Source organism: Hyperoodon ampullatus (genome assembly GCF_949752795.1).
Source record: "Hyperoodon ampullatus genome assembly, chromosome: 18".
Lineage (NCBI taxonomy): Eukaryota > Metazoa > Chordata > Mammalia > Artiodactyla > Ziphiidae > Hyperoodon > Hyperoodon ampullatus.
Window position 1 is genome coordinate 27,281,283 of NC_136931.1, and position 17,326 is coordinate 27,298,608.

The 17,326-nt window shown below is 51.6% G+C and overlaps 1 protein-coding gene across 4 annotated transcripts in view; it reads right to left on the reverse strand.

Moving 5' to 3' along the window:
* NDRG4 (NDRG family member 4) overlaps nucleotides 1–15,331 on the reverse strand; it is a gene marked incomplete at both ends in the record, with an annotated part of 40,574 nt that extends 25,243 nt beyond the window's left edge. For all 4 annotated transcript variants that reach the window (XM_079724293.1, XM_079724292.1, XM_079724291.1 and 1 more), the window contains one exon: nucleotides 15,295–15,331. In XM_079724293.1, the coding sequence (XP_079580419.1) occupies nucleotides 15,295–15,331 (37 nt within the window). The remainder of the gene's footprint in view (nucleotides 1–15,294) is intronic.
* Between the last annotated feature and the right edge of the window lie 1,995 nt (nucleotides 15,332–17,326).

Here is a 17,326-nt window from a genome sequence, read left to right on the forward strand (position 1 = left end):
AGAAAGCCCGGCTCTTTGGCTGGGTGACAGAAAGGAGCTCCCGAGCAGCGCAGCGTGAATGTGGGTGGATTCTTTATGAGGAACTGCATTTCTTTTCAATTACTTTTGGTTGCTGATTTGTGCGTCATTAAATGTGATCCTATGCTGTGATTCAATTACTTTTGGTTGCTGATTCGTGCTTCTTTAAATGTGATTCTATCCCAGGCCACGTGAACCCTCACACTTATTAGGGTTAAAAATATAAACAATTACTATGATCATTCCTGAGCCTTGTCAATAAGTGCTTCAATTTAATTGACCAGTGGCAGTTACACAACCTATGGAATGAGGCAACTGTTGAGTGGGAGCACCGCTCAGCAGTAGTAGGGGGCGTTTGAAAATACACGTGGGGATTTTGGGTTGTCTCAGCAACTGGGGGCTCCTACAGCATTTAGTACCCGGGAGCCAGAGGCGAGGAAGGTTGTGTGGGGACAGTGCTGCCCAGCCAAGCATCGCTCCCCACCCCAAAACACCCAGACCTGTCCCCCCAATGAATGCAAGAGCTGAAGGTGAAGGAAGGCCAGACATCAACAGGGTAAAGTTAGCACATGCAGGCGAACCAGACCTTGTGGGACAGGGAGAAACCAAACTGTAAAAGCGAAAGGGCTGTGGAATGGCTTTTTTTTTTTAACCACAGGAGTGAGGGGGCCTCTTGGCAGGTCACGGTCAAGGTCTTGGTCCAAGATGCCCTGTGGATGGTGCACTCCTGAAAGTCCTGGCTATGAGGTCCCGTCATTACAAGAAAAGCCGCAAGCAAATGGAACAGGGAGCACAGCCAACCTGGCTTGGCCAGCTCTGCCCTGGGGGAGGGGTCTGCGCCACAGATTAAGAACGATGTCGCTAAGGGCAGGCAGACGACTCACGTTCAAGCCTGAGCATCTGAGGTCCTTCCAACCACACCACGCCACCCCTGTGGTTTGAAAAGAAGCCCCAGAACTCAGGGACCCCAGAAATCAGAAACCCAACTTCCAACGGCGCTATGTTGAGGGTTTAGAGCCTCCGGGTAGCTGGCCCCTCATATCACTCTCCCTGTCCCGATCCTGACCGCAGAGGGTTGGGACAGCACTGGGGGTATAGGGCTGGGATGGGGACTAGACCTTTCCTCAGCATCCCCGTCTCACAGGTGAGACAAAAACAGGCGCAAGTCCCCTGGTGGCTGATCCAGGAAGGGACCCCAGAGCCTGTGCTCTTAAACCCTACTCTAAACGGATTCTGTCTCCCCAAGTACACAGCCCAACAGAAGGGTGCAGGGAACATGATCTTTTGTTCTGGCCCAGCCTACATTTCCTCTCTCGTTGCAGCCCCTTAATTTAGGCCCAACCTGACCACTTCTGCTTTTTTCTTGATTTGGGCCTATGAATTCCTATCTCCCCGCAGCCACTGCAACCCTGCCGACACACACACACACACACACACACACACACACACACACACACACACACACACACACACACACACACACACACACACACACACACACACACACACACACACACACACACACACACACACACACACACACACACACACACACACACACACACACACACACTCTGCTTAAGGCAGCCATAGTTGGATTCTGACACTCAGAGCTAAGGACCCCCAGCTGACTCAGTAGGTCCATTCGACCCACAGGAAGCACGCGCCTTTGTTCATGCCGTTCCTTCTGCCTGAAATACCTTTCCCTATCACATCCCTACAACAACAACAATAATGACAAAAACGATTGTTAATATTTTCTGACACTTGATATGTTTTTGTTGAATGAGGTGGAGTGAAGGAATGCTTCTTCACCCAGACTGCAAAGTATTAAACGACTGATAACATTCAGCGCTGGTGAGCTTGTGGGGAAACGGCACATACTCTCATACACTGTTGACTCGACTGCAGTGGGTTCACCTTCATCTGGAGGGCGAGTTGGTAGTTTGTAAAAATGCAAATATCTATCAACTTTGCAACTATATCTCTAGATATTTATCCTACAGAAAAACACTAAAAGGCTGTGCACAGGGATGCTCACTGCAGCACTCTTTGGAATAGGAAAAAACTGAAAACAACCCAAACAAACGTCAGGAGACTGGTTAAATAAACCATGGCACATCTACACCCCAGAGCACCATGCAGCTATTTTAAAAATAAGGCAGCTCCACTCAAACAGATAGCGAAAGCATTCTAAAATATGCAGTTAAGAGAAAAAGGAATGCCACAGAATAATAAGTATAAATAAATAAGCCCATTTATGTAAAAAATACATGCATCAAACAGGTACATATATTTGCAAATTAAAAAAAAAAAGTCCTCAAATGAATCAGGGTAACTGTAATGCTCACCTCTGGAGAAGGATATGGGTTTGGAAGGGTCTAAAAGGAGACTTTATTCTACACAGCAGACATTATCAAATCTAAGATACCATCAATTATAGCTGACACTAACATTTTATGTACCAAAAGAAAGGAAAAAACACTGCCAATTAAATTAAGGCATAATACTGTCCCCTACCTTTTAACTTTTTATTTTGAAATAATTACAAATTTAGAAAAATCAAAGAAAAAACAAAGCACAGAAACTTCCCATATACCTTTCACTCAGCTTCCCCTAATGTCACCATGCTACAGAACCTTAATACAATTAGAGAAACCAGGAAAGAAAATACTGATACAATATGGTGAAATAATCTGCAGACCTGAGATGAATTTCACCAGTTTTCCCAATAGTCTCCCAGTCCAGGATGCCACATTGCACAGAGTTGTCATGTAGTCTCCTCCAATCAGGGCCAGTGCCTCAGTCTGTCTTTTATGATGACACTTGAAAAATACTGATTAGTTAAATCTGTAGAATGTCCCTCAGTTTGGGTTTGTCTGTTGTTTTCTTATGATTAGACCAAGGTTATGCATTTTTAGTCTTTTATTTTTTTGGCGGTACGTGGGCCTCTCACTGTTGTGGCCTCTCCTGCTGCGGAGCACAGGCTCCAGACGCGCAGGCTCAGCGGCCATGGCTCACGGGTCCAGCCGCTCCGCGGCATGTGGGATCCTCCCGGACCGGGGCACGAACCCGCGTCCCCTGCATCGGCAGGCGGACTCTCAACCACTGCGCCACCAGGGAAGCCCCGGTTATGCATTTTTAGTAAGAATACAGCAGAAGAGATGTGCCCTTGTCATTGTACCATTTTATGGGGTACATGATGTCAATCTGTTTTATTATTGGGGATAAGCTTGATCGCCCAATTCAGGTGGTGTCTGCCAGGTTTCTCCAGTATAAAGTTACTATTTTTCCCTTTGTAATTAATACGTATCTTGTGGGAAGATACTTTGAGACTACGCAGACATCCTGTTTCTCATCATACTTTCGCCCACTAATTTTAGCAACCATGGATGATGCTTGCCTACAGTTATTACTGTGGTATTTGCTTAACGATAATTTTCTATTTCCATCATCTCTTCTACATTTATTAACTGGAATTCTCCTCAAAGAAAAAGAGCTGTCCTTTCTTCTCCATCTACTTATTTATTCAATTACTTATTTTATTCTATGGGTTATAATCAATTTCTATTATTACTTTATTGTTCTGATTGTGCCAGATTTGGCCATTGGGAGTTCCTTCAAGCTGGCTCTTGGGTCCTTTCACCATGCGCCCATCATTTTTTTGAGTTGTTTCTAATTTTCTAGCCCTATATGATGTTCCAAACTCACCTTGCATTTTTTCTGCCTCAATCGCTCACACTCACACACACACACACACACTCTATATCTATGTATCTGTATATCTATTAAAAGTCTGGAATTTATACTGATACCTCTAATTCCAATTCAACACCTCTCAGTTTATTCTAACTTCTTTATTTGTAATTGTTTTTCTTCCACAGTGAGAAACCTGGTTCTCATTATCCCCAATATTTTTATTTGTTCACTGCTAGTATACACACAAAGTAATTTCAGAACTGCTACTCACATAATGAGTTCTTACCATTCAGAACTTTGGGGACTTTATTTTTTTAATATTGTATTCTTTTAGACTTAGACCCAAAATTTTTAAAAATATTTATTTATTTATTTAGCTGTGCTGGGTCTTAGTTGCAGCACGCAGGATCTTCGTCTCTCTGTGCAGGATCTTTTAGTTGCGGCATGTGGGATTTTTTAGCTGCGGCATGCGGGGTCTTTAGTTGCAGCACATGGGGTCTTTAGTTGCAGCATGTCAGATCTAGTTTCCTGACCAGGGATCGAACCTGGGCCCCCGGCATTGGGAGTGCGGAATCTTAGCCACTGGACCACCAGGGAAGTCCCAGACCCAAATTTTTAAAAGCATCTATCACTCTTGTAAATTCTTTTTTTTTAAATTGAAGTATAGTTGCTTACAACACTTGTAAATTCTTAAAAAGGAAAATACAAGTGAAATAAGCTGTGTCAGGTCTTCCTAAAACTTCTTCACATTCAGGGTCCAATGCCTCCGAATCACTCCGTCTTGAAGTTGTTGCTGGCTGTGCTTTTCCATGAAGTCCCAGCTCCTCTGACATTAAGATCATCTGTGGTGCAGCATTTCCCAAGAGTGCTCCACTACTGATTCCAGGATTTCTCTCCAAGCAGCAAATTTTGGTGTACATGTGATAGCAAGGACAGTAGTCCTGGTGCCCACCTCACCAACAGAGACTGTATTTTAGAGATGTTATGAAAAAAAAGGTGCATCTTAGAGTTGCCATAACATAGCTCTTTTTTTTTTTTTTTTTTTGCGGCACGCGGGCCTCTCACTGCTGTGGCCTCTCCCGTTGCGGAGTACAGGCTCTGGATGCACAGGCTCAGCAGCCATGGCTCACAGGCCCAGCTGCTCCACGGCATGTGGAATCTTCCCGGACTGGGGCACGAACCCGTGTCCCCTGCATCGGCAGGCAGACTCTCAACCACTGCGCCACCAGGAAAGCCCAACATAGCTCTTTTATAAAACTTTCTTCTGTTGAGGCACAGCACCAATGTGTGAACTGTTTCTGTACACACGTGGTTCCAGGTATATAATAAGCCTACAATCCCCAGACCAAGGGCAAGGGCAGACAGAACTGGAATCCCAACAACACACTCCATGTGAGCAGCTTCTGTACGGAGCCAGTAAAGAGTCCTACTGGGGCAGAGACTGTTAATTGTCCCCCAATACCTGTGCTCCTCTTCTTCTTTAATAATAGATCCCCAAATTTTAGACGAACAGGTAGACAATGGGAATAAAGCCTATTTATGACCATGTGACAACAATCAGCCAGTTAGATGTAAGTGGAAGCATGTGACTTTGAGGTAGTGCTCTTAAAGGGAGGAGACATGTCATTCTTCAACCTTTCCTTCCTCCTGCTGGCTGGAATATAGATGTGATGGTGGGAGCTTGACAGCCATTTTGGACCCTGAGGCTGGATACTAAAGGTGGCAGAGTGGCAATATAGAAGTCTAGGTTCCTGAGAATCGTGAAGTCATAATTCTGGATGGCCTATCTCTAGGCTCTGCTTATGAAAGAGGGAAACACACTTTTATCTTGTTTAATCTATTTTTTAATTGAGGTATAGTTGATTTATAATATTGTGTTAGTTTTAGGTGTTGAGCAAAGTGATTCAGCTTTATATATATATATATATGTTTCAGATTCTTTTCCCATATAGGTCATTACAGAGCATTGAGTAGAATACCCTGTGCTATACAGTAGGTCCTTGTTGATCTATTTTATATATAGTAGCATGTATCTATACCTTGTGTATCCCAAATTCCTATTTTATCCCTCCCCCCACTTTCCCCTTTGGTAACCATAAGTTTATTTTCTATGTCTGTGAGTCTGTTTCTGTTTTGTTGTTTAATCTATTATTATCGTGGGTTTTCTGTCACATGTCATTGAAGCTAATCTAAACTTGGGACAATTTTCTTGGAGACCCAGCCCAAGATGCTAAAGGAACTCAAAGAAAAGGAATAGGACGGGGCTTGCCCAAGGGGACACAGGGTAATTCTAGGGCTGATCCAGAGCCTACAGCCTCCTCTCTGCAGTGAGCAGCACCCTCGCTTCAAGGAGTGAGCCAGCCCCTTCCAGCACACAGTAACTGCATCAACACGAGTAACTAGGACCCACATTCAAGTTAAAAAGCTCAGTTTGGCACTTTGGGCCACAAATTCTCAAGTTTCTTTAACACAGGTGCCTCAGTTCAATCCTGTATCTTTGCCTAATTTGGCAAATGTCCCAGAAGCAAAGATACACTTGTCCTGGATCTTTGTGCAAGGTTCAAAGGGGTAAGCCGAGGCAACAAGCCTCCTCCAGCTCGGAGGTCTGCAACGTGGTCTGCAGGAAAGAGAGAGCCCGAAGGAGCAGCTTTCTTACTGGGTATTTCTCTCCTGGAAAGCCCCCTTTCCCTCTGAATTGCCTCACATATTCGTGTTGTGAAGAACAGCACTCACCTGGCAGAGAAGCCCCCACTCCAAGCAACTCCCAGGGTCTTCCTGCCTGACATCTGATGTCTGCAGAAGGGGGGCCCTGCTCAACCCCAGGCCATTTCTTCTCATAACAGCACCTGGTTGTGGAAATGGCACCCCTGCCCCATCCTCAGTCCATGTGGTACAGGGATGACCACACCCCCAGGGGCGGCCAGAGGCGGCCAAGTGCCCCAGGCCTAAGTCCTTCCTTCCTTCCTTCCTTCACTCACCAGATATTGATTGAGCAGCTACTATGTGCCAGGCACTACGCTAGGTACCAGAGATAAAAGATTGATCATTACAGACAAAAAGTCCTACCTTTGTGGAACTTTCAGGGGAGGGGGTAGGCAAACAATCAACAAATCTAAGTAAATATACAGTGTGTCAGACATGCCAGGTGCACAAGGAAGCAATGTCACAGAAGGGGAAAGAGCATGGGGCTGGGGGCTGCGATCTGAAACAGGGTGTAAGGGCAGGCCTCACTGAGAAGGTGACCAGAGCAAAGACGTGGAGGAGGTGAGGGAGGGGGCCTTGTGGATGCCTGGAAGAGCGCTCAGGGCAGAGGGAATAGCAAGCGCTAAGGCTGTGAGGCAGGGGTTTGCCTGGTGTGTCCAGGTGGATGTGAGGAAGCCAGCGTGGCTGGAGCAGAGTGAGTTGGGGGGAGACAAAGAGGAACGAGGACCAAGAGGGAAGAGCAGAGGCATCAGATCACGTTTCGTCTAAAAGGTTGTTAGAAAAACTCCGGCTTTTCCTGACTGAGGTGCCTTAGAGGGTTTTGAGCAGTGGGATGATGTGACAGGATTTCCATGTTCTATGTGTAGAACAGACCTAGGGGGTGAGGGTGGAAACAGGGAGACCAGCCACTGTATTAATCCGGGAGAGAGATGCTGATGGCCGTTGTGAAGGTGGTGAGAAGTCCTCAGGTTCTGGGTATGTTCTGAGGGTAGCTCCAGGGGGGAGCTGCGGATGGATCAGCTGTGGAGTATGAGAGAGAGAAGAGTCACGGGTGATTTGGTTTTGTCCTGAGCCACTGGAGGGAGAGAGTTGCCATTTATGAGTCCGGAAGACCTTGGTAAAAAGAGGTGGGGGGAAAGCCCAGGTGGTTGGCTTAGACCTGAGTCATGTGGGGCTGCAAATGGCAGGTGGTTATAAGAGTCTGCACTTCAGGGGACAGTCTGGGACTGGAGACATCACCACACAGACCATGTTTGAACGCATGAGACTAGATGAGGTCAGTTAGGGAGTGAGTGAGGACAGAGAAGCGGTCCCAGGATGAGCCCTAGAGAAAGGAGATGAGGAGAAAGCAGCACAGAGTGTGCAGGAACAGCTGGAGAGGTAGGAGCGGGGTGCGGAAACCAAGTGGACACACTGCATTTGGTTTCAGAGACAGTTTAGGGAGGGGTGTGGGTTCCAATCAGGGCAAGGCCTTTGCTGGAATATTTGAGAAGCTCTTTGCTGGGGTTATCAGGAGGATGGTATGTGAGCCAGCAGCCATTCTGCCACCATGAGGAAGGGACTGACTTGGGGCCAAACCAACCCAAAGAATGGAACTGATAGGAGTGGGGGAGAGAGAGAAACAGAGCCTGATGGCCTTCAGTGGCCCTAGGTCCACTGTGCTGCATAGACACCCTAGTTTCCCTTCTTTGTGTCAGTCTAAGTTCAGTTTCTGTCACCTGCAACCAAGAGACCTAACACAACATCTAAGGTCTTTTCACCTGCATGGTCCAGAGGGGCCAAGCAAAGCCCAGCACCCACCCACCTGTCTGGCAATCACACAGGGTAGCCAGGCCTGGGTGTGGGATCAGAGGGCTCATGGGCTTGGAGGCAGGGCTTCCCTACCACACTTGAATGGCAACACCACGGTCCACTCTGGCAGTTCAGGCCTTTTCCAACCCAGGCACTTCCGTCAGGTGAATCCAAAGATGCAATGGTAAAAAGAAGCCCCAGAACATTCTGGGGCCTATGGTCCTCCTGGATGACCACCTCAGATTGCAGGGGACCTCCAGGCCACCCCTGACCACTGTCCCTCTCTGCCTTGTCCCAGTATGCTGGGTTCACAGCAAACACTTTGGAGCTGGCAGGGGCTTTGGGAGCAGCGGGCTTAGAACACTCGCTTGATGGACGAGGAACAGGGGTATGCTCAGGTGGGACAGGCCAGGATTCTCACTTGCCCAGGACTGGAGCATCTCCAGGCACACAGTGCCTGCCATGCACTGCCCCCAACGCGTGAACTGAAAAAACATCTCAGTCCTCAAAGGTACTGGTTACAGGGCTTAAGACGTATGGTCATCCTGGTTGGAGTATACCTTTCATCTGTGGTTTGGAGTTTAAAGTACCTGAGGATTAAGGAAAGTGGAAGGGTGTGCCATGAAAGCTTTTCTGTGACGACACAGAGACCAGGTTTGTGGTAGGTGAGCAGAAGCTCACGTCCTACCAATGCTTGGGTGACGCTCTCCTGCTTACAAAACAGTCATGATGTCTCCCCGGCTGATCCTCAGGACTGTTCTGTGGGCTCAGCCAGGCTCAGCCCAAGGTCAAACAGCCAGGGCCTGACCAGAAGCAGGTCTCCAGACCCCAAGCCTACGGCCACGGGGCCAGCCTCTACGGCGGCTGAGGCACCGGGTCGGATCTGCATGCACCCTAGCATTGGTTTCCGGGCGCTGCTCTAACAAATCACCACAACCTTGGTGGCTTCAAACAAGACATCTATTGTCTTACACTTCTGGAGGTCAGAAGTCCAAAATCAGTGGCCCTGAGCTGAAATCAAGGTATTGGCAGGACCACTCTCCCTCTGGAGGTTCTGGGGGAGAATGTGTTCTCCCGCCTTCTCCAGCTTCTAGAGCTGTGTTCCTTGCATTCCTTGACTCGTGCCCCCTTCCTCCATCTACAAGGCCAGCAGTGGGAGCAAGTGAAGCGTCTTGCTGCAGACGTCACATCACCTTCTTCTTCTGTGGTCTGTGGTTGCATCTCCCTCTGGCTCCCATTATAGGAATACATGTGGTTGCATTTAGGGCTCACCTGGATAATCCACAATTATCTCCCCATCTCCAGATCCTTAACTTAATAATGACAACTGCAAAGTCTCTTTTGTCATATAAAGTAACATTCACAGGTTCTAGGAATTAGGATCTGAGTATGTTTGGGGGCCATAATTCAGCCTAGCACACCTGTACACACGCACACGCACACCCCAAGCCCTTGCAGCGCCATCTGTGTTACTCACTTTGTCTGTATCCTCTTCCCTATAAACATGGAAAGCCAACTTCAATACCCATGGTGAATGACTCTTCTTCTCTCAAGTTTTCCAAGAACACACCCTCCCAACAACCCCGGAATTCAGCTCTCCTTCAGAATTCCTGTAGGAATTCTGGTTTCACCAGAACCCCAGCGCTCAGCACTTTCCCTTGTACGTGTGTTAATTTTTCCTTTTTAAAAATAGAACTTGAATTTCACGCAATGCACATTCACTGAGAAAAGTCAGAAAAGCAAAAGAGCAAAAAGAAATAAAATCACATACAATCCTAGTAACCAGAGGAAACCACTGTTACCATTTTTGCTTATCTCCTTTCATTTTCAGTGCTAATAATCTATACACTGAAAAAAAGGTTTTTGTTTTTTTAAACTGAAACATATTTTGGACTCTGGAGCCAGATAACCTGGTGCAAATTTCAGCCAGTTACTTGCCATCTGTGTGACCTTAAGCAAGTTACTTAACCTGTGCTTCAGTTTCCTCATCTGTTAAAAGGCGGAAATAATGGCACATACCTCTTAGGGTTGTTATGATGCTGAGTTAACATACAGAAAGTGCTTAGGACTGTGCCTGGCACATGACAAATGCCATGTAAGTGTGAGCTGTCATCACGCTATTACATGTATATAAGGAGACATCTGTTCAGGTGGGTAAATAACTTTTGGTAGCATAATTCACAGCTGCCTGGGGTTCCCTGGTTTGAATGCACTCCTGTTTCTTTAACCTCCCCTACTGTTGGGCATTTAGGTAGTTTCCAGTTTTTTTCTTCTCTTTTATAAACAACTATGGGATAACGTCCTTGAACAAACACCTCTGAACACATCTTTATTTTTTCCTAAAAATTCAACTGCTGAGTCACAGATCATGCATATTTTTAAGGTTTTGATACAACACTGCCAACCCGCCCTTCATAAAAGTTGCACCAGCGGAACAGCTAGCCCCTCTCCCCCACACCCCGCTTAGTGAACTGCTCCCTTGTCCCCTCTTCCTGCGGGCCACGTGTCCCCGCACACCTATCTCTCGCAGTGCCCCAGCGAAGCAGTGAAGTTTACTAAAAATGGATGAACTGGAAATGAGGATTCAGGGTCCTATTTTCAGCCTCCTGGGGTAAATCAAAGGCTCCGTTTCCCCCACATATAAATATATGGGTCAACACACCTGCCAACAATCAAACACTATTTAAATACACATCCATGCATTAAAATGATACCAAAATTCCAGACTGAACTGGCAAAAGGCTTGCTTTCTAATCACACATCAAGTATATTTCTAAAAATTTCCAACATCTAATACTGAGGCTCCCAAGGGACTATGTCAGAGCCCTCAATCTGCCGTTTTAGAGCTCTGACTCTGATCCATCTTGGAGACAGACCGTTGGAGTATAAATGCACAAAAACCATCACCTTTCTACTTGCAAACAGACGAATGTCCCACTTTTCCCCATCTCACGAAGAAATTAAAAAAGGCACCGAGAGTCTGCCCTCTGGGGACTCTACAGGGAGCTTGTGTGTGGGCAGCACAGAGCCCTGGGCTCCTTCTTACCACGCTAACGAGGAAGTGCCTTTATTCCCATTTTATTGACAAGAAGACTGAGGCTGAGAGAAATTAAGAATTTGCTCGGGAGCTGACAAGTGGAGAGGAAACCCTGAAATTCACATCCTCTGATTCCCAAATTCCTGCCCTCCCTACACCGGAAAACTCTGTAAAGGCGTCTGGAACTCTAAGTGCCGGCCGCCTAAGCATCGCTCACCTGTGAAGGAACGGCCCCTTCCTCTCTCTGGAACAAAAAGACATGTTCGGGCTGCGCGTGACAACTCATGGGCATCCTTCCAGCCCTGTAAGTGAGGGGTACCTGGCTTTGTCCACCTGGGGTCAGAACTGTGGATGTCCGGCCAGCAGGGCCCAACCCCAGATGCCATGCCTCACCTTGTCCCAGGTGACGGGAACCTGAGGCCAAAGCAGGGTCCCCCAGAGGCACACCTCAGGGAGGCCTGGATTGTGTGAAGAACCCAGAGGAGGAACTGGAACTTCCCTGAGGAAGGGAATCCGATGACTGGAGCACAGGGGGAAGGGGAGGAGACTCCAGGACACAGAGAAGGCAGCTCGGGGACAACAGCCCTACACCTGCCATTTGCTGCCTGCCTGCCAGATGCTGCTCTCAACGTTTTACATACATACAGTCTCACACCTGTATGGGAGGTACCACAACGAACCTATTTCACAGATGAGGAAAGTGAAATGCAGAGCAGCTATGAGACTGGCCCGGAGCCAGGCAATTAGAAATGCATGGGGGGACTTCCCTGGTGGTCCAGTGGTTAAGACTCCGTGCTTCCAGTGCACAGGGTGTGGGTCAGGGAACTAAAATCCCACATGCTGTGTGGAGAAGGAAGGAAGGAAGGCGGGAAAGCGAACATGAAAGATTAAAAAAAAAATAAAAAAGAAATGCATGGGATGGTTCAGGGCTCAGCACTCAGGTTTGAAACCCAGCTCCACCTCTCCTCAGCCGCAGGACGTGAGGCAGAGACTGACCTCATTGGTAAATGATCATGATGATAAAATGGGAGAATGTGAAAACTATAAACAGCCAAATAAACATGAGTTTAACCAAAGGTTCAGTGAAATAATTTCCTAATGCTGGTGTGGGGCAGGGAGTTGGAGACCTCTAAGAAATCATCCTGGGGCTTCCCTGGTGGTGCAGTGGTTGAGAGTCCGCCTGCCAATTCAGGGGACATGGGTTCATGCCCCGGTCTGGGAGGATCCCACATGCCGCAGAGCAGCTGGGCCCGTGAGCCATGGCCGCTGAGCCTGCGCGTCCAGAGCCTGTGCTCCGCAATGGGAGAGGCCACAGCAGTGAGAGGCCCGCGTACTGCAAAAAAAAAAAAAAAAAAGAAATCACCCTGGAGACGCTGCTGAGCCTGGACTCAGTCAACAACTACTGAGCACCTGCTGTATGCCACCACAATAAACCAGCCACCACCTTGTGACCTGCTCATCATCCAACAGAGGAGATGGGTCAAAAATCTCACAGATGCACGTGACACGGATAAAGTGGGTGGAGATAGATCCAAACTTCCTCGTGGCCAACCAGCCAGCGCAGCTGGACTCCTCCATCACAGGCACAGCCAAGACCAAGGAACCTGAGGGGAGATGAAGCCCACGAGGTGCCCACCAGGGCCAGGCCCCATCCGGGTGTGTCACCTGTACTATCTCAGTGAGCCTCACGCCAGCTCTCAGAGGGAGGGGTCAACATTCCCATCTCTAAGATGAGAAAACTGAAGTCAGGGAGGTTAAGCAACTTATCTGAAATCACACGGCTGGCCAGTACTGGGGCTGGGACTTGAACCCAAATCAGTGGGACGAGGAAGAGGATGGGAGGCAGCTGGAGAAAGAGGGAAGGCTGGAAAAACCACTGTGACGCGGCTGGGAGGGATGACCTGTCTCCCAGGGCCTGGTGAGAGGTGCAGTGGGAGTCCAAGACTGATGATAGTGACCGGGGGAGTCCTGTTCCAGCCTGGCCAGGGGTCTAGAGAGCCCGCGAGAACCGGGCAAGTCTGTCTGATGAGGGAGGAGGGGACCTGACCCATGTATCCAGAAGACGAGGGTACACTGTATTGGGACCCCAAAGCCTGGACCCCCGTTGCAGCCCTCACGCATGTCTCCCACGAACACTCCTCCTCCAGGCCCTTCTGGGGCTGGAAGAGGAGAAGGGGAAGGATCTAGGAGTTCTGTCCTGCACGCAGGGCTCTAAAAACCCACTGGGTAGGACTTCCCTGGTGGCGCAGTGGTTGAGAGTCCGCCTGCCGATGCAGGGGACATGGGTTCGTGCCCCGGTCCAGGAAGATCCCACATGCTGCGGAGCGGCTGGGCCCGTGAGCCATGGCCGCTGAGCCTGCGTGTCCGGAGCCTGTGCTCCACAACGGGAGAGGCCATAACAGTGAGAGGCCCACGTACCGCAAAAAAAAAACAAAAAAAAAGAAACCCACTGGGTGGTGAAAACTTTCCCTCGGTGGGGATGGGGGTGGGGATTAACAAGTTCAGCCGCTGTTGTAGTTCCCTTTGAAGTCAGGAGGACTGGCCTGCCTCAGGTGAGCTCTACAAGGCAAGATGGCAAGGGATTGGGGGAGGGGGGTGCCAGCCGCACGGCTAACTGGGCTCAGATCTCGTGCTTCTGAGCACCTGGCCAGTGTTTCCAGCGCTCCAGGAACAGCGCCCACCTTCTCTTCCCTCTGAGCTTGGCATGAGCCAAGGAGTGGCCACTATTACTTGAACACGTACTCACAGCCCGAAACTTCACCCAACCCCCAGCCCACCCCATCCCACACATTCCAGGCCCTCCAGCCTCCGCTTCACGTTACATCACTCCCAGTTCAAGCCTCTCTCACATCCCAGGGCCTCTGCGTATGCTGGTCCGTCCATCCTTCAGCCTGTAATGCCACCTCCCACTCCGTTAGTAGAAATTCTGTCTTTTAGGGTCCAGTTCAAACGCTGCCACGTGCTCAAATCTATCTGCTCTCCTCCTGCCCACCCCCCCTCAGACTCCAACCTGTTTCCTGAGTGTGTCCTCACACTGCTGCCCCCTTCCCTTTCTTGTAACAGGGCTCCTGTGCTGTTCCCTTGCACTAGATGGTAAGGTTCTCCAAGTCAGGGATCAAACCTCCCAGGTGCCAGGCGACGATTTCTGGAATCCATGTGTCCATCCAGTACACATTGATTGAGCACCTCTACAGCCCAGGACCTGGTGGGATCTGGACTTCCCAACTGTTTCCCTTTCTCAGCCCCCATCCTCCTGTCTAGGCCTCTCCACAGCTCTCCCTTGGGGAGACCACAGAAGCCACCTGTACTGTGTGCCCTTCCCGCCTGGGAGAGTGTCTCCACCCTTCAGACCCCTGGCCCCTGTCCCGCCTGCTCTTCTGGGCAGACCCAGTGTCCTCTGTTATCTCCAGCCACAGCACCCACGATATGGTTTCCAGTGGGGTGTCTGGCCATTCCTTCACAGGGGCCCCAAGGCTGAAGTTTCCCAGTCACCAGGGCCCAATCTGGCTTCCTACTTTCCTGGCTACTTGGCCTCTATTCCGAGCAAGTAACTTCTCCTCCCAGGGAGAGAGGTGCTCAGATTCTCACGGGGAGCAGAAACTCAGAGGCCCGCGGCAGAGGTCCTGCTGGGAGCCCAGGAAGCTCCTTTCTTGGGGGGACTGAGTGACACTGATTGAAGGGCAGAGGCTCTAAGCTCTCTTTCCCTTTTTGGGGACCTGCCTAGAGCTTGACTAGTCGGAGACTCCAGGGGGCCAGTCCTCGAACGCGCGCCCCTGCGGCAAGCGCTCTACCCACCCGAACGCCGGGCCCTTCAGAGAGCAAAGCCGAGCAGGGCACCGCCCCAAGTCCACTCCCGGGGCCGGGCTCCGCACAGGAACCCGCAGCGCACAAGCTAGGACTTAGCTGGTATCTGCACCCCCTCCTCCTGCTCGAACCCGAGCCACCCCAAACCCGCGGCCACCGCCACCAAGCCCCGCTCCAACTCGGAAAGTAGCGGGCAGCAAGGGCCGCGCGGAGGGGCGGCGGCGGGGAGAGGCCGGCGGTACCTGTCAGCAGCTCGATCTTGTATCCCAGCACCTTCATGTCTGCGCCCCGCGCTGCCCGGCTCGGGGTTGCGCGCTCAGCCGAGCAGGGGAGAGGAGCGCGGGAGGCGAGGAGGGAAACAGCAGGAGAGCGAGAAGCGAAGCAGGAAGAGCAGCCGGGAGCCGGGAGAGCTCTCGCCGCCCCCCACGCCGCGCTCCCCCCTCCAAACAGGTTTAAAAAAATCCACCAATTGCACGGCCGCGCACCCCTCAAAGGCGCCCGCCGCCACCTGGTCCGGGTGAACTCCGGGAGGCTGAGAAAGCGCGCGGGGTGGGTGCGGGTGACACTCTGGGAGGCAGCGGGAGTGGGCCCCTGTGCCCGCCGCCCAAACAAAGAGGCCTAGGCCGCCCCCGATGTCGCGATCAGGGAGGCGCGGGTGGCCGCGGGGCCGTGGCCCTGGGGGTCCGCACCTCTGGCCGGGAAGGCGAGGAGGAAGAGCCCGAGAGGGGCGGAGTGGGCTGAGGGGGGGTGCCGCCCTCATAGGCGAAGTGTGGCCTGGCGACAAGGCGGCCCGCTCGCGGGGATATGCGCCGGGGCGGGGGGCCGGCCGCGGCCGCAGTGGCCGGGGAATGGGGGGAGATGGGTCTCGGGGCGCCGCCGACTCACCTAGGGTGAGGCGAGCAAGACAGACACGCAGGCGGGGAGCCGGGCCTCTGCGCTGCTGCAGCCAACGCGCGGGTGCAGGTGCAGGCAGCGCCCGGCCCCTCTGCAGAGCCGCCGAGGCTGGGGGCAGGGGCCGGGTCGGGGGTGGTGCGCCGCGGGGGGCGTGCCCACGTGGGCGCGGGGAGCGTGGGCGCTTGGCCCGGGTGCTGGGCCGGGCCTGGGGGCTGGACCCGGGAGGCGGTTCTGCGCGCTCGGCTTCCGTCTCCCGCTGCGGCTGGAGCGCCCAGTGGGCGGGCGAGCTAGACCCCCGGACACCCGAACCTAGCGGAGACCCCAGGTCGATGGGCCTGATCCTCACCTCCTGCAGGCGCCTGGAGGAAGGGTCCCCCGCTGCTCGGAGTGCGCCGGGGGCGGTGGGAGGCCCCGCCTGCGCCGCCAGTCCCCTGGTTGCCGCGTGGCGTCGGGCTCCCGCGGGAGGGAGCGGTCTCTGCCCCAGTCTTTGTTTAGATTCCCCAGGAGCCCGGAGGAGACAGCACCCCCTCCCCCGCCCCTGTCGCCAGCTGGGAGCTGCTGGGGAAAAGCCCTGGGGGGTTGGGAAGAGCCAGGCGCTGAGGGGGATTTGGGTCGTCGTCCCCCGTTTTCAGAGCCCTAGGGTTTCCTTGGGGAACTCATGCGGGAGTGACTCCAGGCCGAGGTGTCCTGGTCCCTCGCCCCGCGCCCCACCCCCGAATGTGGCGAGGTCCCTGCTCGCCTCCACTCACCCTCCATTATCTGAGGGAGCAGGAAAGCGAACTGGGGATCCCTTTGGTGCTCAGGCTCACTCTGGTCAGGCCCAGAGACGTTGCTCTCACCTGTTACCCCAAAAGAGGGAACACCAAAGTCCCTGGATGGAGTCCTACTGTAGGGAGAATGGAAATGTGATGACCTGAAAAAATTTACTTGGGTAAGACAGCTCAAGAGGAGGGCTCCTGGAGACAGGGGTTCAATTCAGGCTCTGCCACTGACCTTGGGCGGGGCTCTGCCCCTCCCGATTCCGGCCTTGCGGGTGCAGAGTGACTGTGTTGGACCAGGTCATCTGGGAGGTAGGTCCGGGATGGTGCGGGCTGAGACGTCAAGAGGATCCTTCAGTGCGTCTCCCCCTTCACTGGACCTTTAACTGGGCTGGTTTGTAATGAGGTCCCAGCTTTCCCTCAGCTCCAGGCTTCCGTGGAAGCTACTATGACTTTGAATTAACCGACTCTGCAACGTTTAGGAAGCTGGTAAGATTTGGTGGCCCCAGATGGGGTGCACATTCCTGCTTGGGGTGCAGTATATAAACTGCACAGAAGGCAGCAAGCTTGGGTTCTCCTTACAACTCTGGGGCTCACCTTGGGGAAATCCTTGCCTCTCAGT